The following is a 27,422-nucleotide window of genomic DNA, read 5'->3' as shown; positions in this document are numbered from 1 at the left end:
GTGAGGTATTATTATCACACTAAATCATGATAATCTCATTCCTGGAGGTGCTTTATATCCCACATTGTTTTATATCTGAGTTTCTGAAATGAAGTTTTGCTTGTCCTTGTGCATGTTCACATAGAAGTGTAAGACCCATTTTGGCTATTTTTAGGTAACTTTGATTTGACAGAATGTTTCTGTTACTGAAAAATACCTTGGTAAAATACAAATGGACTATGTTTTCTCATTTACTCACTAGGTTTTGTTTCAGGCACCTTTACAAATTTGGTTACATTGGAATTATCCCTTCTACATCATTCCATCTTTTCAACAGCGGGCAACATTTTTCCTGAATATTTATTGAGAGATATTTACTTATATTTTCAGGGGTTTTTTTTAATATAGTTGTTGTTTAGATGATTTTTTAACATTTTTACATTTAACATTTTGCTTTTATACAATGAATTTGAGTCTGGTAAGATTTTGTTGAATGAAGCTGGAAATGTGGATAATTGGAATTGTTTATTCTTACATTGTCATTATTTTCAATAGAATCGTAAGAATGATGAAGCCTCTTATGAAAAGATGTTGAAACTGAGACGAGAGTTTAGTAGAGCCATAACAATTTTGGAAATGATTAAGAGAAGAGAGAAAACAAAACGAGAATTATTGCACTTAACCTTAGAAGTTGTGGAAAAAAGGTAACATTGCTACAATTACATACTAGTGGCAGCTTTAGTCACATGATGGGCAAAACATAACCAGAGGAGAGAGATTTTTGTTGTTAAATTTAAAACAATTGAAATAGATTCTCTAACAAAATCTACATTTTTTTTTGAAGAATTGTGGTTACTAGTTTTTATTTAAAGCAGATTGTTATAATTTGGAGTACACACTTGGGAGATATTTTTGTATTTAATATAGATCCTCTAATACAATTAAGTTTTATGTTTTGTTTTGTTTTGTTTTCAGAATCCTTGAATTGTATTTAGAAAAGAACCTCGAGATCATTTTGTCCAAAATCTTTATTAAAATTTCTATTAATCAGAATTTGAGGGGAATGAATGTCTGATTTTATTTTCTGACTAGGTAGAAAACATTTTTTGTTTCAGTGCATTTTGAAAATGTGTTCTCTATTATAATAGTCATTTATCTACGTAATTAGACTGTACTAAACCTAATAGAATTTTATGTGATTCCTGAAGTTAGCATTCTAAGCATCATTTCCCAGTGCTTCAAAATATAAAATATACGAGAAATTTGTCTTCTGTGTACCTTGGAAATTTGGGGGGGAGGGTTGTTTGTTTTGGTTTGTTTTGTTTATTAAATCTCAGTTATGAGCTTCTTTATTCCTACAGATCTTCTCTTTTAAGAATAATCTAATTGCTGGCTCTGTTTGATTAGTTGTATTCCAATTAATTGAGGTGTCATTGGTTTTTCTTTATATTTAAACCGTGCTATATTTTTAAAATTTTGTTAACTTTTCAAGATATCATTTGGGAGACTATGGTGGTGAAATCCTTAATGAAGTGAAAATCAATCGGTCAGAAAAAGAGTTACATACCACTCCAGCAGCTCTTCATAACGGAAATCATCATAAAGTCCAAGAATGTAAAACTAAGGTGAATATCTTCTGGGAAGAAACATGTATGGTATTAATTGATCTCACATTATTGGTTTCTGAAGTTGTCTTACTAGAGTTGAGTTAAAGAAAAAAGTAATAATGTATTTAGTTCTTACTACTTGCCAACACTTGGCTAGGAATTTTACATACACATGACTCAGTCCTTTGAGATAGATTTTACTCTGTGTAACTTCTAGATCAAATAACTAATAAGTGGCAGATTCAAGGTGTGAGTCCAGATCTACCATCAGAGATGATGTGCTTTCTACTGTGTGTGCTGCTTCTGTAAAGAATAAGGTTAAAGTTTATTTATTACCACTAGCCTTAACAAATCCTGCATTGTACTGACAGGCATCAGAATCTAAAATAAAAGCTTTCTTCATTGAGACTATTAAGTTATTCTTGTTGTCGTCATCATTGCCAAACCAGCAGTTATCCATTGCTATCTATCCTTTGTGATTTGAAAAAATCTTCTAATTTCTAGATTACAATTTCTTCCTAGTGATGAGTCAGACACGATTACTTTCGTCTTTTAGACTAAAGAATTATATTTATTCAGTATTCACTTGGCACATTAAAGTATTCAATAGAAATATAAAAATTAATAAGACCTTTAATTTTTTTAGGAGCTTCGATTTAAATAAGAAACAGGTATTAACAAAGCATTGGACGATAGAGCTTTACTGTGAATCAAGATATAAAAGTGACTTAGGGTGTTTGTGGAAAATTCATCTTTTAAAAATATACACAATCCTCATTTTTCATGGGTTCCTTCTTAAAGGTCAAGGAAGAATGTGGGAGCAGGGAAACTCCTCCTTTGCTCAACTCATATCAGTTCAAACACCAGACTTCTTTCTTATTAATCACAGGCATCTAGCCCATCTACCTGATTCCCTTTAAATCACATTTGCCTCTATAGCTACAATGTTATCAATGCAATAAATGTCATTTTCTAAGTCATTTTTTAAAATCTACTTTATATAAATCACTGCCTTTCCTAGGTATTTGATTGGTAGGCATAGAATATGAAAATCTCAACCCAAAATTACTGACAGAATAGCCTTTACTATATATTGTTTTTTAGATCATTTCTAAGAATAAACACTCAGCCTCTTTAAACCCTACTTTTAGAAATATGGTTGTATCCATTGTTGCTGTACCATATTACACATAGTTAATACTTTGTCACACATCCCACCTTAAAGTACTGGTAGTTTCTAAGAAGTTGAGGTTTTCTTTTTGGTGTTGAAACTATACCCATTGTATGAAACCATTGTCTCACTAAATAATTTGGCATTTAAGCAATATTTTCATTGTGTATACCATTCTGACCCTAATGTAGTTTTAACAAAAATCTGGGCTACATGGGAAAATGTATAACTTCCTAAATATTTTTACACTTTTCATATTGCTTGTACTTTGGTGCTTAGAACAGCCATTTTCAAACTTTTCAAAGTGGTAGGTCCCTTTTATAAAAAGGAATGCCAATATGTTAAAACAGAAACAGAGCTACTCTGTTGAGGACAGGCATTGGGGGATATGAGGTGATGTGGAAATCCACCATATCAGCCAGTCTTTTTGCCTGATGGTCTCTGAAGTACCAACACAGCTCTGGGATACTTGAGAATAGTTTAACTATTGTTCAGTTGAGGCAATAACTATACCCTGTAAAAAGTGAAGTTTTTTCTAGTTAATAAGCTTCTTTTTCCTCAGAAAAAATTGACATTTTTTTAAAAATTAGAAATAAGAGTAGAAATGAATTAATGAATTCATAATCTAATTCAGGTTATTTTAAAAATAAAAAGTCATTAATTTTCATCATTAGTACAGATGATTTAAAATTAATATTAAATACTTTTTAAATACTGGATTGCACAATAATAGAGCAATTTTTAAAAATCTCTAACAAGTATTAACAATATATAAAGCAAACTTAATATCATAATTATTTTTTATCATAACTTACAGAAAATAAAACATTTAAAATTTATGATCACATAAGTTTTGCATAATAAAAACAGTAAATAAAATTACCTCCTGGGTAAAAATGTATGTTTTCAAAGAGCAGTATAGTTTTTCATGATTTCTAAAATGATTTTCATTTCTTCCTTTGGGGGAAAAATCGTCATGTAAACAGCACCCTCATCATTTGTCTTTGAAAGAAGAGGCTTCTGATGTGGTTCGTCAAAAGAAGAAGTACCCAAAGAAGCCTAAAGCAGAGGCTTTGATAACATCTCAGCAACCCACTCCTGAGACATTGCCTGTGATCAATAAGAGTGACATTAAGCAATATGACTTTCACAGCTCAGATGAAGATGAATTTCCACAGGTGCTTGTTTTAAAACTATTTTTAAAACATTTCCTTCTAGTCTTTTATATTGCTATATTTTAAAACATAGATTGACATCTTAGAGTTTGGATTCTTGTTTTCTTCACCTAATGGTATAGCATAAACATTTTCCACATTTATCTAGCCACTGAAATGGTATTGATTTCTTGTTATTTTCTATCGTTAGGATAGAATTTATTCTGTGATGTAGAATTTGGGCAGTATTCAGTTTTCCCTTTATGAAAATGAACATCTCTATCTTTTCCCTCTATTTAAAATAGATTATTAGAAATGGAATCAGTGAACCAAAGATTATTTATGTTTTAAGACATTTAATGCATAATTGTAAGTATTCACCAAGAGTAATTCCCTTTTTACCATAGCCCACTAGCATTGTATTTTACAGCTTTAATGCTAATTTTGCTAATTTGTTTGGCAATAACTTGATTACAAACAAGGTTCAGGAAAACAGGTTCAAATTTCAACTTGTGAAGCTAATTCTTTGATTTATAATGCAACCGTTTTATAGAAAATTGTTAGTAATTAGCATCTTTATTTTACTTTTATAAATTCTGCTTTTAAGACAAGATCTTTATTTTATGCCTTAAAGGATCATTGTTGTTGTTGTTGTTTTTTTAATTATTTAGCACCTGTTCTGGCAGTATTCTCCTTTTTTTTTTTCCTTTTCTATATGGTATAGACTATCTAAAGAGACTACCTAACAAATAAGGTTTAGCATATTTTAACATTCTGACTTGCTTGCTTTAAAAAAAAAGTTCTCTAAAAACCAACATCACAGATGTGTTTAGAAGCAAGACTGCTTACAAACCCTTTATTGTAACTATTTAAAATCTAGAATTCCCATAAAACGTGTCCTTTGGCTAGATAATGTATTGTTACTCTTTTGTCAGTGATTTAATTTTTTACCCCAGGTAATGTTTTAGCATTCGTGTACATTATAACCAGTGCACAGAGATGTGTTTGATTTAGTACGCTCTTGAAAAGGACTTAGAGGATCATCCAAGTAGACGTAGGCAGGGCTTGGAACAGTCGTGAAACAGTAATTAAATGACCATTTTGAAAGAATAGGGAAATAATGTCCTAACAAATAGTAGTTTTTCAGATAAAAGGTGTAGGGAAGGCCTCTAGGCAGAGAGAACAGCGTATTAGAGAGAACTGCTAGCAATTTGGCATTGTTGGAACATAAAACAATAAAAGGAAGAAAGGGTGAATAGAATGATGCCTGAAGTACTGCATCAAAATTTATTGACTCGAAATTTATTGAAGAATTTTAAGTCAAAATATGACATGGTAGATAACTATATATAATAGCTTTATATTGGTGGTACTAATAAGACCCTATAATGTTTTACTGTACATTCCCTTTAAGAATGATATCATGGGGATACAATGACCTGTAGAAACCTTTTTCTTATTGCTAGAATCGGTCTATCCACCCTGATAGTAGGGCACACTCAACATATTGTACTTGTCATATATTCCTCATGCATTAAGGTATCTTCATTTCTTTTCTAAATTCTTATGTTTATTCATATAGTCTACTACTCTCATCGCCAAATGAAAATTGCATTTTGAAACTTTTAGGTTCCTCTGAGTCCTTGTACTAGGTCATTGACAATCCTCATTAATTTTTTAACGGTATCCCCATGTTGCTAAAGTAAGTGTTCATCTATAGTTGGGCATTATTCAGTGTGGCAGCTATTTAGAATGTGGCTCTTATAAAATCAACATTTTATTGATAAAAAAATCAATAAAATAATCATATGCTGCTTCTTTGTCCAATAAGCAAGTAAAAAAAGAAGGCTTGAAAACAGACATTTTAACCAGACTTATCCAGTGGATTTGCAGCAGAGCAGAAGTGAAAAACCTGTCTCTTCTTGATCTTGCTTCTGGTTTTCCTAAAATGGCTCTGTCTTCCTATATCTCAGACTAAATCCTGAAATTCACTCCTAGGGAATGGTGGTTGGAAGGGAGGAACAGTGGTATACTTTTGCAAAAAATTTATAAGACCTTGTACTTATAAAGACCTTTAAGTGTACTTTAGAAGAGATAGATGATTTGCAAAGGAACCAAAGTGTAAATTCACATTTGGGATTTCCTTTCAAGTTTTAGGTTTGGGGCTTGGTTCCCTGTGAAGAAGAACCAACCCTGGTTTACTGTTTCTGTGTCTCCCCCGTAGGGCTGAGGGAGACATATTGGAACCTCAAACAAATGCCTTTCTTCCCTGCATAACCCCACTCAGTGGTAATTACCACAGTTGGGAAATAATATGGAGAAAACATTTTTTCCTCTCAAAATAGGAAGAGAGGGATTTGTGAGATTCAAAAATTTGCAAGTAAATATGTATGAGCCAGTGTTGTCAAAAAGATGTACTCCAAAGTGAAATCGTAAGACAACAGAAACTTTTTTTTTTAACCATTGTGGGTAGAAATTTGTCTAAACCACATTGTTTCCCTGCCATATCAAGTATATTTATATATCATATACCTGGTTTTGGATGACATTTATAAAGTGTGCTGTAATGTATGGGCGCTGCCCTAAGGGTGCACTCAGACTATATACAGATTTGACCTGGTATCACAAGGTCCCAGACAGGAAGCTTTTTAATATGTGGCAGGTCTTCATTTATTCTTTTGCGGTCAAGTTGCAGGTTTATCAGTTCTCTCTCTGCGACCAGTCTGCCTACCTTTTAGCAAGTCTTCTTTCCTTTTCTAATGTCCTGCTTCTGATTTGCTAAGTTTCAAAAATGATTTTTAAAAAATGAGTGGGGGAATAAGGGACTCCCCTTTGAGTAAAATACATGGCCTTTATGGCTTTGGGGTGGGGGCTACTTATAAGCTTTATTAAAATTTCCTAGCTTTTGCCTGTATTACTAAGAGATAAAGTTATTGGATAAAAATACACCTACCTATAGGTAAAACATAATCATCATAACAAAGTATTTATGGCCACGTATATTATTTACAAAATAGAAGTGGGAAATAAAAACTGTATTAATTCTTCTTAACTCTGTAAAGCTTACATGTTCAGAAGCACATAAGCAATACCATGTGAACTTACCTGCAAGAACTAATCTACTAAAAAGAATTAGTTTCTAACTGTAGAAAATTTTTGCTATTCTTTAAATGTTTTAGGGAATCCACTGCCTACTGTGTATAAGCGTGATTTACTGTTGATCATCGGATTCTGATTTTAGACTATTATAAAGATTTATTTATTGACTTTTGATAACTTCTAAACAGAATGTCTCATTCCTCATTTTTCAGGTACCGTCCCCAGTATCAGAACCTGAAGAAGAAAATGATCCTGATGGTCCCTGTGCTTTCAGGAGGCGAGCAGGATGCCAGTATTATGCTGTAAGAACTTTATTTTTTGTGGTATTTTTGTGAACTGGAATTAACAGGTAACTCTTGTCAAGGTGAATTAGACTTGATCTAAAAATGGGAAATCCATCAGCATTTTTAGTTTAATATTCCCTATGTAGATACCAATAAAAGATGCTTAAAGGTACTGAGTTATTTCAAAGGATATCAGAATCCTTCACTTGGAATTTGATGACTCATATTTTAGACATCTAGTGCACTGTGGGCTTCAGCTATAGCTCAGCATTTACAAAAATTACTCAATGTCAGTGCTAGAGTTAGGTAAGCCCCGAATCTCTAATTGAACCCTTGATGACTTTGAAGTGTTTATTGAAATCTACTATTAGGCAAGCCCATCTTGTGCATACATACCCAGTAAGTATCAAAAATAAATCATTTTTAAACTTTCCTCATGGCATTATTTTATCTAGTCATTATGTTCAAAACTTTTTGACATACTTAGAAATTACTTTGTGTTGTTAAGTCAAGTTTTGGTGCAGCATAACATCAAGGAATGACCTTCACTCCCAAATGTTTTCAGATAAGGTATAACTGTAGATATAAGGATGACTTTGGTATATGGCTTGTAGACACTGTTCGTCTTGTTACACTACAGTAAACACACACCTTTTTCCAGGGTGTGTGTTTGTATTTAATGTAGAAGAGGTAAGGACTTGTTTTACAAGTTATGCTGATGATAGAAGTGGGAAAGTTTTATAAAAAGGGCAAACGTGATAAAGCACAAAAAAACAGAATAATAAAGGGAATGAGAAGGCAAAGAAATGGACTGTATTTTCTTAAAAGCAAAGAGGAAGTGTCAACTTGACCCATGCTTAAAATGCAATTTTTGGTCCAGAAAAAATTTCCTCTGGTTTATCTCAATAGGAAGCTTATAAATTACTAACTTTACTATCTCTGTTTTTTTTTACATAAATATTAAAAGCCATGTTTATTCTTTAAAGATATATTTCTTTTAAAAATATAATATACCCTCAATGTATTTTATATTTATAAATTAAAATTCAGTTTGAGTTAGTTTGGTGAGTGAATATTTTATTTAGTTTTATAAAATTTTGCCTGGTTATTATTATTTAAACCTCAATTTTACAGTTCATAGCTAAATTCTAATTTTTCTAATGCTGTAGTTACTTTTTATTATTTTAGCTTTTCTTCATTTCAGATTTACTCCATGAGTTTTAATTATTTTTCTTTCTTTGCAGCCTCGTTTGGACCAAGTTAACCATTCATTTGAAAATTCAGAATTGGCAGATTTGGATAAGTTGAGATATAGGCATTGCCTTACAACATTGACAGTCCCAAGAAGATGTATAGGATTTGCAAGGAGGCGAATTGGCAGAGGTGGAAGGTAAACTATTTATTTTGACCTGGATTTTGTTTACAGGCTGGAAAGAAAGGTATAGGAAAATGTTAAGTTCTTCCAGATAATATTTGGTTTCATATTGCTTTTCAGGGTCATAATGGACCGAATATCCACAGAACATGACCCAGTCCTGAAACAGATAGACCCTGAAATGCTGAATGGTTTTTCAAGCTCTTCCCAAACTATAGACTTTTCTTCTAATTTCTCACGGACCAATCCTTCCAGTAAACATTGTGAAAATAGACTGTCCCTTTCTGAAATATTAAGCAATATCAGATCATGTCGACTACAGTGTTTCCAGCCAAGGCTATTAAATGTACAGGACAGTGATAGTGAAGAATGTACCTCAAGAAAACCAGGGCAGACTGTGAACAATAAAAGAGTTTCTGCAGCATCTGTAGCTTTATTGAACACCAGCAAGAATGGCATATCAGGTAAGCTGTCACTTTGTTGAAGGTATATCCAGCTTTTATTTTCTCCTTAATTTTCCTTATCTACTCCAAAAACTCAGAGGGTAAATTTTGAAGGTTGTTTTCATAACCCCACTGACAACAGGAATTTTACCTAACCTACTACATTTTTTCCCAGCCTAAGACACTAAACCTAATTATCTTAGTTTACACTTTAACCAAAATGTTCTGGTACCTATAAAACTACCAACATACATTGAATTTGTGTGCCTACCATGTTAGCAGAATGCATAGGGATCCCTATGGGCAAAGTGGTTATAAGCTGCAACCAGACCATCACTACACAATTCTGTCTGCCTTGATTTAAAGAAAATTTTTATTTTTTAAGTATAAACTTTGCTTAAAATCAGGCATTGCTATTCGAGAGTACCATTGAAAGCTTTCTTCTGAAAAAAAGATATTCTAAGAGGCTTTCTATGAAGAGTTACAATTTTTATCTGGTATCTTACCTCTCTGAGTTTGGAAAGTTATTTTTTTACTTTAAGAGACATTGTGCTTAAATAAATTTAATATTTTTATGACATGTACATTATAAATAATGTATAATTTCTAGAGAATCTTAAATGTAATTTTGATTTGTTTCCTTTTTTGGATAGCTTCTCTTTAATCACATGTATGCAAGTATGTATAATTAGTAAATGCCTTTATAATGTATGCATTGCAAATAATGCGTGGTATCCAGAGACAAAACTAGATGTGACTTGACTTATACTGTGATATCCTTTCTTTAGGTATCTATTGTAAATTATTCCCTGAATGGTACATTTTAGTATATGAAATTACGTTAAACTTCTTTAAAATGATTTTAAATCATTTTGGCTTGAAATTTGTTCTCACTAATGTTGTCTTTCAGTTATTGAACTGCTTATTTCCAGTCATGACCTAGACTTTATCTGTTTAAAGGTTATAATGGGAAATTACATTTGTTTTAATGATTGGAAATAGGCATATCATTTCTTTAAATTAGTTGGTTAATTATCTTCTAAATGAACTTAGGAAGTAAAATAGCATCCCATTTTATAAAGTTCATGAGTCTGATGTTTAATGAGCTTTTGAAGCTAAACCGAATAAATAACTAAATAGTTTGATTTTGAGGTGGCGAGAGTCTAAGAAAGCTAAAGATAGTAGGAATTTGACAAATATTAGGTCAATCATTTTTTTAGCCAACTCTAAGACATTGTTAAAATTATTAAAATGAACAGGAATTCCTATCCCAAAAATTACTCAAAAATAATTTTTGCCAAAAAGGGAGTTTAAAAACATATCGGTATAGGTATTTCTCATTAGATTTTACCATGGAAACAGTTTCTACTCTACCAATGTGTACCAAGCCAAAAAAAATCATTTAATATGTTCCTTCACAACCTGAGCACATAGCTGTGCTCCTATAAATTCCCTATCAACTTTAGATCTAGTTGACTTAACTCTTTTCCAGAAAATGTGTATTTGTTGCATATGTTATTATGGCATTGATACCCTAATAAATGTATTGATCCAGAATAAAATTTAATGTAATTTAAATAACTTCATAATCAGCCCTAGAATTTTATGATACTACCATATATTAGCATAAAATAAAATAAGTATTTACAATACTGTTATAATAATAAAACATGCATTTCTCAAGGAACTTAAGTCATAGATGTTTAAAAAATCATAACGTCATAGACACCAAGATTTTGGAGGGGTTTTTTGTTTGTTTTTTGTTTGTTTGTTTGTTTGTTTCCCTTACTATCAGAAAAAAAGTAGTTTTCTTGGTCTATGTAATTTTTTCTGTCTTATGTTTTTCAGTACTCTCAACATTGTACCATTTATATCTTTCCTTGAAAAATGTCAGGGCTTAAGCAAGAATTAAGCTACATTAGAATCAATGTTTTAATTAAGTTTTTCAGGTATATAATTATTTGTCACTAGAGTAAAGGATTTGGTGTGAAGTTTTTCTTCTCTGCTAAGTATGATATTCTAGTCATTGAAGCCACAAAGAGCGGGGGTTGTTTTTAACAAATTTCTTTTGTTTCAAAATATTAGGCACAGTATATAAATGCATAAGGAAACAAGTCTTTCAACAGCATTTTTGTAAATATTCAAAAAGTGGTAGCAATTTTAAGTACTCTTTTGTACCAGTTATATTCATTACATAGTTTTCTTAGTTCTGGTTAGGTCATTTTAAGTGGATTCACTTACAGTTCGATAAATATTAGTAGAGATTCTTTCTTTCATCTGCTTAAAGCAAAGGATGTAGGTATTTTTAGAAATTTGTATTTTTGTATGTGATGGACATATACAAAAGGGTTGAATCCTCCTATAATTTTTTTTTAATCTGTGTGACTTTCAACACTTTTGCCTTCTGCTTAATTTTAGTTACCTTGGTCTTGAGTGTCTTTAAGAGTGTCTAAGACTGACCCAGGCCCTGACTTTTACCTGGCAGAGTATCACTGAGCTAGACAAATTAGAAGTACTGAATTTGTTTCACAGCTGGAAAACCCAGCAAACAAATGATTTAATCATAAATAGAAATATAATAATACACTTGACAATTATATTTATTTGTATCACAGATTCCTTAGTAATTATTTTTTTAAAAACTTGAACTTGAGGAATAGTGGTAAGAGGTTTTTTTTATGATGTTAATAACCCAGTTAATATTTCAAGTCATAATCCCTGTATCCTTAACATATTCTAATTTTTATGTTTTATGTCAAACATAAAGGACTTAAAAGAAAACAAATTGAAATGTATGTCCTAGGTTTTAGAGGATCTAAAACTAAAGACTTCATCTTAAAGCAAAGAGATGTCTCTTGTCTTGTTAACTATTGAATGAAACAAGGATATATTTTCTTCGTTGAAAAATTATTCTCAAAGAATAGAATCAAGACAGAGAAAGGAAAGACATTGTGCCGAACATGGCAAGTGAATAACCAAGGACTGTTAATTTCTTACATAATTATTTTAGAATATTTTATATGCAAAGCACTATATTAAGTGTTTAAAAGTGCAGAGTTTTACAAAGCAATAATCCTTACTTTCAAGGAACTTGCACTACATAGCAAATACATTCTTTATAAAAATAGACGATAAAGTGAGTTTTTAGTCATTTGAAAGTGCAGTGTTATTTTAACTGTTCTTTTGAGATGTTCTTAAATCCAAACTGCAAGAAAACGTATTTCGTATCTAAAAGTGGCTTTGCTTGTTTAGATTTGAAGGGCTGGATTAATTTTGGTTTTGACAAATGCATGGTTGCAACTAACGTTTCTTTTTCCTCATGTGTTTTAGTATACTGAATAGTAGATACCAGCAGCCTTTTGGACCAGCTTCAAATATCTTACTATTACCAATTTGTAAAATATCAACATTTTGGACAGTTTTACAAGAGAAATTCCTGATATTTAATTTTTTTCCATTTCTCTTTCCTTTCTTAAATTACTGTAAAATGTTTGTTTGCAAATATAAAAGTTTTAGGATAGGTAGAACTATGTTTTAACAACTAGCTGCAGAACTCATGATTTATTTTTGAGTCAAGGTGACTTCCAAAGGTGAGAAGGTCAGACTTCAGGTATTAAAAGATTTTAGTTAGTTACGGGAAATACTGCCGAAATTTCTGTTGTAACTATTTAGCTTAAATGTCAGAAGTTTAAATGACTCTTTAGTTCATTTTCTTTATCATCATATCTTACTTGTTTCTTATTATCCATCTTCTCCACCCCCCGACCCTCACCTCTTCCCATCTCTACCCGCCCTACCCCCCCATAGTTTTGCAGTTTGTTAGTTTGCCTTCAGCTGTGAGAATTTCATTATAGAATGTGTATAGTCCTGGACAGGTTATGTCAACTTTCAAGGATCAGAAGATTTATCCTCAGGGTAGCTCCCATCATGTATGTGAACTTTCAATCTGGAAGGTTTAAAATAGGAACTCCCTCTCCCCCACTCCCCAGTACAGACCTGAGATCTGTCTTTTTAAAAATTGCATGTAGTCAGCACTCCTTCAATAAAGTATATATTAAAACTTTTAAGACCTACCTGCTTGATGAAGAAAAGCTGGATAATATATTCATGTTGACTTTTAGATCATTTTTACTACATTAGATGTTCTTCATTAAACTATGAAAACTTGGTCTAAACTAATGTTAAAGTTCATGGCTTCCCAATAAAACATCATCTTAGCCCACTTTGGGAAATACTGCATTAAGAGCTAAGATTATTTTACAGAGGGAGGCACAAGCACAGAATCACGTTGTGAGGTCATGCAGTAGATTTAGAATGTGTTTCTATTAGATTTTTCTTTTTAGTTTATCAGTCAAACAACAATACAAAGTTAACAAATACTTGGAGAGATTTCATACATACTTAATACCTCTGTGGATCCAAGTTTAAAAAAATAGTGATCTGGGGTTTTAGAATTATTTTATCAGTGTATAATCTAACAACAATACTTATAGTATGTTTCTGATAAGTTACTGTCGGGAGGGAAAGGTGATAAGTGGTCAGCCGACCAGACCACTGTACAGGAACCACATGCCTGAAAGATGAAATGAGGAGTGCTGGAAACTCTGAAAACAATCAGCATTCCAAGGATTGTGACTAGTGTCCTATGAAGAGGTACCTGGACTCATCTGAGGATTAAAGCAAACTGATAAAGATAGGTAATGAGCCATGTATAAAGAAGATACAGACTGAAAGTTTAAGGGCTTTAGTGAAGAACAGACTGTTGGTTATATACACAAAATATTTAGAAATGTTAGTATGTTATGAATGTACAGAATGACATATTTACATATAAAGGAAAATTCTATAACATGTACAGGATCTAGCACAAATATAACACCCCTTTTTATTACAAAATCATAAGCCTGTTCTATAACAAAACAATGTCACACTCAAGCACACTGACATTTTAAGTGAAATGTTCAAATTAAAACTATAAATGTTTACGCCCATATTAATACCTTACCAACCACACTCAAGCAAGCCTTAGTTCTGCTGGACCCTGTATATTTACGTATTAGAATGGGTTACCCAGGGAGATTTGCATAACTTTTTACTTAGGGAAAGGAACACTTCCCATCTGTCTGGAATAGTGAAATATTGCCACCTTCACAAGATTTGTGGTTACTTTTAAAATGATAGGGCTTGGAGGGGTAGGGTAGGATAGATTTATGACCAGTGTGAACTTCACTTTTAAGCTAGTAATTTAGGAGCAACTAGAGAAAAGAACTTGGGTTTGTCCTAAGCAACAGAAGCAGACAAGGTTTCTCTTTTGCATGTCCCCATTTCCCCTTTGTGCCACCACCACCCACCCAGAACTGGGCATTCCTAAACAGATTTCTTCATGTAACTGTGACCTTTTTCTGATGTTTTAATGCTTGCTTCCATGCACCCAAGTCTTAAGAAAACACAACATAATGCTGGATTTGAGGGAGTAGACCATGTTAACATCAGATTCCAAGTCTTTTTTTTTTTTTTTAATTTATATATTCCTTATATACATAGGACTTCAACAGATTGGGGGGCGGGGTAATTTTTCCTTCCTGCCTTTGTATCTAATAAACTATTTTTCATATTTCCAAAGGTTTTCAAACATCTGGAAATTCATGAATACTTCACATTTTCATTTGATTTTGAAGATTGTAAATTTAGGTTTAAAATTATTTTCTCACTTAAAATATAACACTTGCAGTGAATTTAACATGGGCAAAGAAAGACATTTGATGTTGTTGGTAATTCAGTAAGATAATTAATGTATACTTCAAAAATACAGGTAATATTAAAATTTTAAAGTGAGCATGATGATAGCCCCAGGTTTTTTAATCTTCTAAAAATAAAATTGCTACTATATAAGAACTGTTTTCCCCTCATTGTCTAATTTTAATGATAAACTTAAATTGTCGTGGAACAGAAATGAAGGCATATCTAAAGCTTTATCCATCTCTGATGCCCAACTCCCTTTTCATAGAAAGTGGACTATATTATACATAACCTCTTATATCTAACTTGCCATCACAAGTTTTTTTAAATTCCTTACCCCAACTGCTGTGGCTCAGTGGGTTGGGCGTTGTCCTCAAACTGGAAGGTGGCTGATTGATTCCTGGTCAGGGCACATGCCTGGGTTTCAGGCCAGGTGCTGATGAGAGGCAACTGATCAGTGTTTCTCTTGCAGATTAATATTTTTGTCCCTCACTTCCTCCCTCCCTCCCCCTCTCTCTAAAAATAAATAAAAATAGAATCTTCAAAAACAGTTTTTTAAAATTTCCAATTGGTTGTCCTACTAAACAATACTTTGGGGGCTAGTCAAGTAAACTATTTAAGGGTGTATCTCTTAGCTGAACTCCTTTAGGTCATATTGATTAGATTTCTTAATTGCATTTAAAGTTTGACTCATAGTAGGTGATATTTCTTTATATGTATCTTTGCTTCCCAGCTATTCTGTAGGACTTTATAGGATGGACCCTCTTCTTAATTTATTTTTCCCTGTAGTCATTCTTAACTGCTAATGCAGCACTCTGCATCACAGTAGATAGTAAATACTTATTGAGTGAGTGAAATAGGAGAGAGGAAAGCAATAAAGAAAAATAGAGCAAAATTACTCTGGTAATACATGTATTCCGATGTGATTTAATCGGACTCTAGAGTTCTTGACTCTAATAATATACTCACTTCTATGGAAATGCTTTGTGTCCTTTAAATCTTTTTTTTATCAGTGGTATACTTAAATATGAAAGCTTTGTTTACATTTCTTTGGGGAAAATGTTTCCTATTATAAGTTTCTCTTAGTTAATTTTTTCAATCAAAAGTTTTAGATGTCTTGCTTTTATTTCAAATTACTAATAATACAGTTGGTTACAGCATAATTGGTTATACCTTGGTTACATCTAAGGATACATTGTATCTTTAATTTTCTTAACACCTCTCTGATTTCTAGCCCATAGTTTTATAGATAGGACTTATTTTAGGCATCTAATCTGTTAACTTGAACTATGGTTTATGGTTATGTTAGATGAAGATCTTTGTCTTGTACTCTGATTTATAATCAGAAAAGGTATTTTCACTTGAGTGTCATAGATGAAAACCAGCTGCCAGAATCATTTACATCTTGCAGATGGTCCTGTCTTCTTATTAAGGTTATAACTTAGTGTTATTATTATTTGCACTAATCTAAGGTTTTCTCATTATACAGTTACTAGTTACTACAGTATAGAGAGTTAAGAGTGATCACAAAGATACTGAGAATATGAATAAATGGTATAGTTCTCGTATTGGAACTGTGTTATAGAGTAAAAACCACATAGAGGAACTTTTTCTTAGCATAAGATCATGGATATTAGCATAAGCTACTTGCTGAAAGAGCTCTCATTTTTTATCGGGTTCTTTGCTGATGATGTATATTGTGATTTGTAACTACTTTTCATCTGAATTATGGAATAATTTTATGTTGTATTTTTACTTGTCTTGCTAAAAATACTTTAAAACATACTTATTCTGAAATTAATGTCCTTTATCAGTAACAGGGGGTATCACAGAAGAGCAGTTTCAGACACATCAACAGCAGTTAGTTCAAATGCAAAGGCAGCAGCTTGCTCAGCTTCAGCAGAAACAGCAATCTCAGCATTCCTCACAACAGACACATCCAAAAGCACAGGTAAACCTGTCTTTAATCATGCTTATTTCTCTTCCTTTTCCCATAATTACATAGTTTTGTTCAATTTTAGTCACATCAGAGAAGATAATCTTGATATCGCCACTCTTGATTTTGAAAATCAAATCTGTCTTTTGAGTTAACTTATATAATTTTTTAAGTGATTAGTTTATATTTTATGAGAGGAGTACTAGAGGCAAATATTGTATTTTTAATTTAGGAAAAAATGTTTTGAATGGTTATTAAGAATTTGTAAAATTTAAAAAAAAGAATTTGTAAAAGTAATTATATACTCTTAGAACCATTATTCCCTCCCTGGCCAATGTGGCTCTGTTGGTGGGTCTGTTGTCCCATGGACTAAAGGGTTGCCAGTTTGATTTCCAGTCAGGGCACATGCCTAGGTTGCAGGTTCATTCCCCAATCCCCCAATCAGGGCATGTTTGAGAGGCAACCGATGCATGTTTTTCTCACATTAATGTTTCTCTCCCCCCCCCCCCCCTTTTGCTCTAAAATCAATAAGCATGCCCTCGGATGAGGATTTAAAAACACACACACACACACACACACACACACACACACACATTATCTCCTGCCCCTACTGTCCCCTCAAATTTTTTTTCAAGGATTTAACTTTCCTAACCCCTGTTTCCATGTGGGTGTGCCCAAGCTGAAAGGTAACTCTCTTTAATTGTTCAGTAATTCTAAACATAGCCCGTTGCTCCCTTGAATCATATTTTCCTGAAGAAAAAATATGCCACCAGATGAGATTTTCCATAAGCACCATTAAATGAGGGCACTATGGATAAAAATAAAAATACCTTATAAAACTGTAACTGTCAGAAGAGAAAGCTTTCAACACCTTCACATGAGCCCTGTAAGACTCATTTTGGGCTTCTGTCCTCCAGAACTATATGAAAATAAATTTCTGTTGTTCAAGCCTCTAAAAACAACTGTAATCAAGTTTATTTCAAATTTGAGCCTAGTGTTTTAAGTCTTAAATTTTGTTACTTCATAATTCTAAAAATAATTCTAAAATAATAACTGAGATCAACTCAGTTTTGTTGTATCTCAGGCCAGTGTCTGCCATAGGAGTTCAGTTTATCATCACAGGGTTGGCACACTGACCTTGGAGATCTCGAGTCTAGCAACATGAAAATCCCAGTGACCCTAGGACCCCTCAACACTCCCATGACATCCTGGTGGGTCTGGGACTGTCCCACATTCTAGGGCTGTTGGCTGTTAGTAGTAGCTACCAATTTTATACAGAAATAAGAGTAAATGCCATTAAACTTGCCATTTTATTTGCTTTTTCTGAGTTTCTTGGGTAACCAGCCTCTAAAGTATTTTCAGCCTACTGCAAGATTAGGCCAAGATGTGTTTTTTTACATTGTGACAGAAATGACTGTTAGGCATCTGTGATTTTTATTTTGCTCATAGTATCAAGATTGTCAAGTATTTTTAAAGGCATTCATTAATACTTATTGGGAAAAATTATACAGCATTAAAGGTTTGGGTTTTTAATCCCTAGTTCTTTCTTAGAAATAGTTGCTTCCAGTTTTTAGTCACTTCCCTGCTTCATATGCCAAAAATAGTCTGTGGAGTCCTAGATCTCTTAATCTAAACACTTGTAACTCTTCCGTATGAAAAAGGCAACAGCCTCTTGCCTTTGCGCATTTCTTAGTATGTTCATGGAATCACCTCTAAAAACTTGAGTTTAATTTCTTCATTTTATAGGGCTCAAGCACCTCTGACTGTATGTCTAAAACACTTGACTCAGCCAGCGCCCACTTTGCTGCATCTGCAGTGGTCAGTGCACCTGTTCCAAGTCGCAGTGAGGTGGCCAAGGAACAGAACACTGGCCACAACAACATAAATGGTGTTGTCCAGCCTTCAGGTAAGCCTGTGGTTTCACATATTTGTTACTGTACCTTACCTGTCTTCTGCTTCTTACTACCCTGAGTCCTCAAAGACTTGCTGTTCCTGACATCCTTCAACTATGGCTCAAACCTCAGGATGTTCTGCTTGCTTTTACTTCCATCCACAATCTTGATAGCCCCTCCTTACTGATGTTCTTACATGTACACATTCTGATAGAAATCCAACTATCATTTTCACCTGCCCTCAACTTCCAGCATGGACCTCTCTTCCTATTACAGAGTTTCCAAATATGGAGGCAGTAGAATACTTTACAAAGTCCTTTGGGTGTAGGGCAGTAGAAAGAGAGCGAGTTTGTCTTTGGGGTTGAGACAGGTACATATGCTGTACTTACTGATCAGAAGCTGTCTTTGGAGAGGCCGTCATGTGGAGAGTTAATTTCATATTTAATTATAATACAAATGTTTGCATTTATTTTTTATATTAATTGAACATTGAAAATTTATGAAGTACTTGCTAAATGCTGTACTGTTAAGCATTTTCAGCATGTGCAATTTTTAGATGCTTGTTTTTTTCCCTTCATTTTTATTATTTATGCTATTACAGATGTCCCCATTTTTTCCTGCTTTGCCCACCTCCACCTAGCCCTTGCCCCCGCCTTCCCTCTGGCCATCGCCTGACTGTTGCCTATGTCTGTGTGCATGCATGTATGCTCTGGCTAATCCCTTCACCTTCTTTCATCCAGTTCCCCCCTCCCCCTCCTTTCTGACAGCTGTCAAACTCTTCCATATGTCTAAACCTATGCTTCTGTTTTGTTCATCACTTTATTTTGTTCATTAGATTCCACATATAAGTGAGGACTGTATGGTATTTTTTAAGAGTTTAATGAATGTCTTATGATATGGATGGGTTTTTTTTTTCCCCTTCAGGAACCTCTAAAACATTGTACTCCACCAATATGGCTTTATCATCCAGCCCAGGGATTTCAGCTGTACAACTTGTAAGGACAGTTGGCCACACCACTACAAACCACTTAATCCCAGCATTGTGCACAAGCAGTCCTTCAACACTTCCCATGAACAATTCTTGCCTGACAAATGCAGTGCACCTCAATAACGTCAGTGTTGTTTCTCCAGTCAATGTGCATATCAACACACGGACTTCAGCACCATCGCCAACCGCCTTAAAACTTGCCACAGTTGCTGCCAGTATGGACAGAGTGCCAAAGGTTACTCCTAGCAGTGCCATCAGCAGCATAGCAAGGTGTGTGTCTGTGTTTCAGATGTCATTCTCTCTCTTTCTACTGGCTATCCTGTGGGACAAAAAAGGCTTTTTTATTTACTACTCAAGTAATAAATGTCTGTTGATTGACTTGCTTTTCAACAGATGTTTAATATCTGCTTAAGGTAAAGTGGTATGACTTAGGTTTTATTTGTTTGAGGTCACTAGTAGGGTGTTTAAATGCCAACCAGAATTATAAAAACATTAGGAGAAAACCGCATCAAATTGGGAACCATCAAGCCAAAAAAATTATCACAGAGTCTATTTTAGAAGCTTCAGTTATTCTTTCATTCCTTTGTGTAGTTTAGACAGCCTGGGTGATTAGAGTTGTTATTATTGACTTCCATGTCAGAGCTTTAACTTCAAATCAGAATTTTTGTTTTCTTCAACATTAAGCACCAAGGGAAAGTAAATTATTCTATTTTATATGTAAAATTAGAATATTCTGGGATTAACTAAATCTAGGATAATGTATTTCTGAATATTTTTTGCATTCTTTCTATGAGACTAAAATATGAGAACAGTGAATCAGAAAAATATTGATTTGCATGGTTTATTAACTACATGACCTTAAGCTTGTAAAATTAAACTGTAGTTGAAACTAATTTAATTAATATTGTGCCCCTAATGATCCTTGTTTTTGAGCATCATAAAGTCCATCTTTGTAAAAATCTTGGATTGTCCTATGTTATATATTGCATAAGTAATTTATCACTGGCTTACACTGAAATGCTATGTTAAATTACTCTTTCTTAAGTAAAGAGTTATAATCAAGGAATTAGGAATTAATAGGATTCTTTAGCTGAAGGAAACTTTTTCTTATTCCTAAAGAAATTGTAAAAATGGGAAATGTTCTTGGGAAGTACATGTTTATAGTACATAAAAATGTATCTAAATAGAGAGTGTTAATGTTTATTTTACTCTTTGCCTTATTATAGAGAGAACCATGAACCAGAAAGATTGGGTTTAAATGGAATAGCAGAGACAACAGTAGCTATGGAAGTGACATAACCTAAAACATGTGGCTCTGACCTGTGCTGATGGTGTGCAGTCATTCATATTCCAGCTGAATGCGAAAGGCGACACTCTGTGGATCACAGAGGCAAACAGTGGACCTAAATGGACTGCAGTATATCGGATGTGTAATCGATATATGATGTATATTTTGTAAAATTGGGAAAATCACTACCTTGTAAAATAGTTTATTTGTATCATCAATATTATTTCTGTTACTTGAATAGTAGATATTCATCATCATGCTTTTGCACTTGAATTTGCAACTGAATGGATTTTAAAAAATAATTCTTTAATGGGATCATGAGCATGAAATGGGATCCTGCATCACTTGTTTTAACTATTTATTTTGCCATGTTTACATTTTGTATCTTGTAAAAAATAAATCCAACTTTGTGTCTAAAAAGTTAAAGATTCATAGCTAGGAAATGAAATTCTTGTAATTTTTTTCTAAAGGAACTGTAAAGTTTTCACTTGGTTCATTTTGTTTCACAATTTGACTAGATGGACTTTTTGGTAAATACTTTAGTGGCATTTCACTGTCAAATATGAAGTTCAAGGCAAAATAGTATTTTCTATTACTGTGCAGGGGAAAGGGATGGATCGATACATGCAAATTTAATGTAGTAACTCACTTTTCCATATATTTTGAATGTATATTTCTATTTATAATACCAGTTTATAAAAAATAATTACACAGAAAAAATGGACTAGGAAAAATTATGCATCTAGCACATTTAAATTGTGCAGACATGAAAATTTTTCAAGGATTACATTTTATCTGAAGACTGCATATTTTAACTGGCTTTAAAACTGTAACACACCACATAAAGGATATCTTACCAGGTATGTATTGCATTATATCATTGCAATAATTATTGGAAGTCTAGATATCGAGCCATCCCAGGTGTCGGGAGGGGGGGAGGGTTGTGACAAGATTGTCTTTTCAATTTTGGAGAGTTTTCCTGTGGCTACAAGGCAAGTAACGGGTTGGAAAAAGTCTGACTGTAAGCGTTGGACACCTTCATAGTGTAGTGTTTTAGTGACTTTTTTTATACGGTTCTTGTAAATTAGATATGTGTAGTGGTGTTTCAGAATGTTTGTTTATGCACTAGTTCAGACAACTTTCCCTGTTACTTGTTCTTGATAAGTGAAAACTGCAGGGAAATAAAAAATACATATCAAAACATGGACATGCTGCATATGTGTTTATTTCACAATGTGCACACAATATAAGTAAAAATTTAAGGGAGATGATAGCACTTAATAGCACTTTTCATTTTCACAGTGCTTGCCAAGCATTAATGAAAAGAATTATAAGCAGCTCATCTGTGGGCACTATTGGATTTCAGATAATCCAATATAAACTACCTTTGATATGAAAAGTTCTTGAAATATTTTACAGAATGTAAGTAATTTGTAGTATAACATTCATTGAAATCTCATAAATGAGCCTCATTTTATAAATAGAAGTTTAGAGTAGAGTTATATTGCAAGGGCGTTTTGTCAAGTAAGTACTGGGAAATGTAAATATTTTTAATGAATATGATTAAAACCATTTCAAACTTACATAATTTTATACTTTACATTTTTTATATCTGCAGTTCTAAAAGTTGTAAATTGATGTGTCAGTTGAACTAATGGGCCAAGATTTCTGCTGAGAGTGGTTTTTATTCAGATCCTAAATGTGTGAAGCAATTTATGGGCAAACCAGAGAAAAAAAATAAATTTAATTTCTTCATTGGTTGTGACCTGATAGGATCCATGCTCATTTCTGCCATACTACCTCTGGAGTTACTCGTTGCTGATGATATAAAGGAAATAATTTTGATTTGATATGTATTATGACTGTGTTCATTCTGCTCATAGTTGGGTGTATCTGTCTGCTACTAAGAACTTAAAACAACTTTAGTACCAATCCTGGAGAAAGCTTTTTTTTCCATTTTACTGAAGCAAAGCATGAAGTGAATTTGCCTTATGTGATATACTTGTTAAAAATAATTTTAAGTAAAACAAAAAAACTATTCATTTGTACAGTATCTGGAGATGTGGCAAATCCAGAATTTATCAGACTGATGACCAATTTATGTGTTCCTTTGAAGTAAAATAGAAAAATAAGCCTTCCTTATTTTGGTGGTTGTAACTGTTTCACAGATGGCATTTCAGTTACTTGCACACACATTTTTCCAGTGTTCTTTAAAAACTTACATGACAGATACTTACTTTCACCATATTAAATCCAAGAATAGTTTATTTTTGCATGGGCCCTCCCCTGGACAATACCAATATCTCTCTTGGTTTTCTGAAGAAACTAGTGTTGGTACTTGTAGGTCAGTCAAGCTCCTAGAATCCTTGGAGAATGGTTTTTGATGGAGTGTGTACTAAGTTTGTTCGTTTTAAACAAAGGGGTAACTCTCGTGTGCTTAGGATATCTTATAAAACTCAATATAGATAAAAATATTTATAAACTAGTCATCTGCCTTCCTAAAGAGAGTGAGTACCCTTCCTTTCCTAGTAATTGAAGATCATCATGACCAGTTACTATGCAAGCTCCCGGTATATTTCATGATGTGTTACAGCACATCTTCCTTTTGCAAAAGACTAAGGGAAGAATAAAAGTATCTGGAGGGCACATATAAAGAATATATACACACTGTATACACACATGTTCTTTTGCAAAAATAGGGATTACAGTATTTGCAACTATGCTTAGTGTTTTTTATTACCAAAGTTGTTTTTCAGGGGGAAGGCAGTACGGAGGACTAACATTTCAGAAACTTCTCCCTATTATATAATGCCATATTTGAGCAGATTTTGTTGATCAGTAATACACTTTTGACTGAAATGTTTTGTTGTCCTTTTTAACTGACTTGGCAAATTGAATCTCAAAAGGTTAAGGATATCTCGAGTAACTGTGACTGTTTTATCCCATAAGACAGAAGATGTCTTCAGCATTAACCACAACAGAATTGCTAGTGTCAGAGCATGTGGAGTTCTCTCCTAGGGACCTGACAACAGTTGTGTGAAGTACTATTATTTTTCTTACTTTACACATCAGGGAAATGAAATTTAGAGAAGTTAAATATGTCACATAGCTGGAAAGTTGTGGAGCCAGCAATTAAACTTAACTAGTCAGCACTTAAACCACTGTTTTCATCTTCAGTGTGGAAGAACTACTCTTCAAAGAAGTACTTAACTGTATTTCTCAGTCCATTTATTGGGAGCATCTGTAGCAGAGTTTTAAATCTCATTTAGAAAACAACCACCTCCACTGTTAGACCACCAGGCAATTAGTGTTTGTTTTTTACTTCCCAGACTGAATGCTTTAGATCCAACTGTGGCTTTTAGCCATCCACCCAGCAAACCCAAACCGATCAGTGCATCCTCCTCTGTCAGACCTGGTCAGTGAGTGCTGAAGCTCTCAGTCAGCACTAGGCACTGGGAGCTGGGTCTGGGCCAGGACTTGGCTGAGTTTTGCCCTCTCTGGACCTGGTTTCCCCATCTGTAAGATAAGGAAGTTTTCGTGAAACTCCAGAAAGGAAGCCCAGGGACAGGCTTGGTGGAAGTTTCTGGATGGCCCATGTGCTACTGCTTTCTCACCAAGAAAGTAAATGGTGTGGGACCTAAGACTGAGATACAGTCTAGAGCTTTTCTTCAGTCATTAACGTCATCAAGGCTGACTGGAGTATGACACTTGTGCAGCTGAGCTCGTTGTGGAACTAACAGTTCTAACCAACTTCAGTGACTACAAGTCTGAGAAAGGCACAAGAATTACGTTTTTGAGAGGAGGCGTGAATGGGGAAACAAGACAGACAACACCGGGCAGTAGACTATAAATTTGTTGAGCTGGATTTTTATACTTTCTGTGCCATTTAATTGGCTGGTGATTTTATCCTCTTCATATCACTGAACTCGTGTCATAAAACAAACAGGTAGAATTTAGTAACCTCCAACATCTCTGCCAGGTCTGGTGCTACTGGAATCAAATCTCAGTCCTCACCCTCTAATTTCCCTGGTTAGAGCTCTCCTGCATCCCAGAAAAATCACGACCTCTGCTACTGGTAAGTCCATTCGCTGACTTACCAGCACCATTCAAAAAGATGAGTAACAAATCAGACTTTCCTGCCATGTCTTTTTCTATATTTGAAGGGAACTCTTATTTCAAACATGGGCTTAACTTTTTTGGCTGTGGCTTACTACAAAGCTTGAGATTTTTAACAGTGAAGAGGAAGGTAATATTAAGCCACATATTTCTCCAGCAACAATTTATTTGGTATAGAATTTTAGGCTCGGGCTATCTTGAAATGGGATCTTTTATATCAAATCAAGATTAAGGGTTCTGTCTGTACTTAAGGACATTTTGTAATTCTCATGAAGTCTCCCTTGTCATATTACTGCGTATTTGAACAAAACCCTTCCTTCACTGGCTGACTGATCAGAGTAATGCTGTGGGTCAGGCGATGATAAAATATCTAAAAACACTGACCCCATATCAGAATAAACACCCGTTATTCTCAGGAAAGCCTAGGGTTCTGCAGTTACTTCTCACTGCTAGAACAAGAGACCAACTCCAGTCACAAAAAGAAAATTATTTCACCTTCCATATGCAAACTTGATTTGATCAATGGCAGAGTGTAAAGCAATGGCATTTCCCATTTGCCAATGTTGAAACCCTGCCTTAAGTGTATAGATGACTACTGTATTCTTCCTCTGCTCAGTACCAGGGCTGCTGAAGGTCATGGGCACACACAGCTCCCTGTCTTACTAATGCCTGTGCTCTTCTCACTGACGTGAGTAGGTTTTGGTCAGCCCAAGTTAGGGAAAGCCAAGATTTCAGCTTTTAACATAAAACATTAGTAATCTGCTGCTGAGTAATTGTTATAAGCAACACATAACGTGGGTTGGGAATCTAGTACAAGGCCAAAATCCAGGCGGCAGCAACTCTTGTTTTCATTTAAAGGCTCGGTAAGGAAGCAGTCACGTCTCAGCTCCCTCATATTGTAGGCAGACCTCACCACTTTGCGGTTGTAGAATTCACAGCATTTGCTTCTTCAAAGCTAGCAATGGAGGAGAGTTTATGCCATGTGAAGTCTCTTGCTTCAGGGAAGTCCTCTTAAAGGGCTCATCTAATTAGGTCAGGTCTGTACGGCCTGATCTGCTTTCATTAACTCAGTCAACTGATTGATTTAGGACCTTAATGACATCTGTAAAATCCTTTCGCTTTTGCCCTATGCTATGAGAAGCCCCTCACAGGTCTTATCCACACTCCAAGGGACAGTAGGTATAGATACTAAGGAACTATAGGGCCACTCCAGGGAGTGTCTACCACATCTCAATAATTGGATTAACTCCATCCCACTACCATTCACTAGTCTTGCCCCTACAAAGAAATGATTTAAGCTACTCTTTAGTGCAAACATTGTGCTACTTTGTGAATCAAATTCCATACACCTAGGTGGTAGACAAGAGGTGAGGTCCAGACTGGAGATAAGCCTGCATGCCATCAGCACAAAGGTTTTGTGGAAATGAGTGGGTGAGATCAGCTGGAGAAAGAGGAGACTGAGAAGAAAACTGAACAGCAGAACATCAGCATCTATGTGGCCAGGGCAACCCGGGGCAGGTGGCACTGAAGAAGACACACACAGGGCAGCAATCGAGGAGGAGGACCTGGTAGTCCAGGGAGTTTCCTAACCTCCTTTGGGAGAATTATGCAGAGGTAGAATGCAAGTAGGCAGAAATGAGTGGTTTGGGTTGGTAAGGAAATACAGGCGATGATGAGAGTTTAGCAGTGAGATAAAAAGTGAAGATATGGATCAGAAGTCCTGAACTGAAGTCCTACCCAGTACTTCTAGCCCTCAGAAACACCTCAGAGAGCTTGTAAAAGTACAGATGGGTGGATCTCATCCCAGGCTGCTTGAGTCTCCAAAGTGGGTCAGGGTACCAGTATTTTTTGTTTGTATTAGTTCTTTTGTTTGCTTGCTTGTATGATTGCATGGTTGTATTTTTGTTTGTAAGCTCACCAGATCGTGTTTGTTGACTGCAGCTGAGGTCACGAATGACTAGTCTAATTTTTCTGTTTACTGGTTGTGGCAGTGGACAAGTAACTTTACTGAAAAGCTCAGAATTTATTTCCTTAGCTGTACAATAAGGAGGGCTAAAATATTTCCCTGAGTCTTATTAGCTCCAAAGGAATACAGAGAATGCCTCTCCATGGCCACTAGAAATAGCGCTCATTAGGAAGAATTCCTTATAACAAATGCCTTTCCCTGATCCTCTAAGGTTTTGAAATCATATGTTTTATAAAAAAAAAATTGTCTTGCAATGCCCTATGGATTAAAATTGTGGTTACTTAAATTCTCTACAGCAATTCATAAATATACCTCACACCTTCCCTTCCAAGCAGTCTAAGTTCCCAAATCACTCCCAGAACATCAAGGTGCTTAGAGACAGGAC

General features: G+C 34.3%; 1 protein-coding gene across 5 annotated transcripts in view; it reads left to right on the top strand.

The window, feature by feature from the left end:
- The window catches only part of EPC2 (enhancer of polycomb homolog 2), a 120,962-nt gene extending 98,161 nt beyond the window's left edge, over positions 1–22,801 (top strand). Inside the window, exons 4-13 of one of the 5 annotated variants that reach the window (XM_036023521.1) lie at positions 535–683; positions 1,472–1,634; positions 3,744–3,935; positions 7,223–7,312; positions 8,539–8,684; positions 8,790–9,133; positions 16,666–16,802; positions 18,534–18,693; positions 19,604–19,937; positions 20,894–22,801. In XM_036023521.1, the coding sequence (XP_035879414.1) occupies positions 535–683; positions 1,472–1,634; positions 3,744–3,935; positions 7,223–7,312; positions 8,539–8,684; positions 8,790–9,133; positions 16,666–16,802; positions 18,534–18,693; positions 19,604–19,937; positions 20,894–20,966 (1,788 nt within the window). In that variant the 3' untranslated portion in view covers positions 20,967–22,801. The remainder of the gene's footprint in view (positions 1–534; positions 684–1,471; positions 1,635–3,743; positions 3,936–7,222; positions 7,313–8,538; positions 8,685–8,789; positions 9,134–16,665; positions 16,803–18,533; positions 18,694–19,603; positions 19,938–20,893) is intronic. The other 4 variants (XM_028508385.2, XM_036023520.1, XM_036023519.1 and 1 more) reach the window with 4 other exon arrangements.
- The last annotated feature ends 4,621 nt before the right edge of the window (positions 22,802–27,422 follow it).

This window comes from Phyllostomus discolor, chromosome 4 (assembly GCF_004126475.2).
Source record: "Phyllostomus discolor isolate MPI-MPIP mPhyDis1 chromosome 4, mPhyDis1.pri.v3, whole genome shotgun sequence".
NCBI lineage: Eukaryota > Metazoa > Chordata > Mammalia > Chiroptera > Phyllostomidae > Phyllostomus > Phyllostomus discolor.
This window is presented reverse-complemented; position numbering and strand designations above follow the sequence as displayed.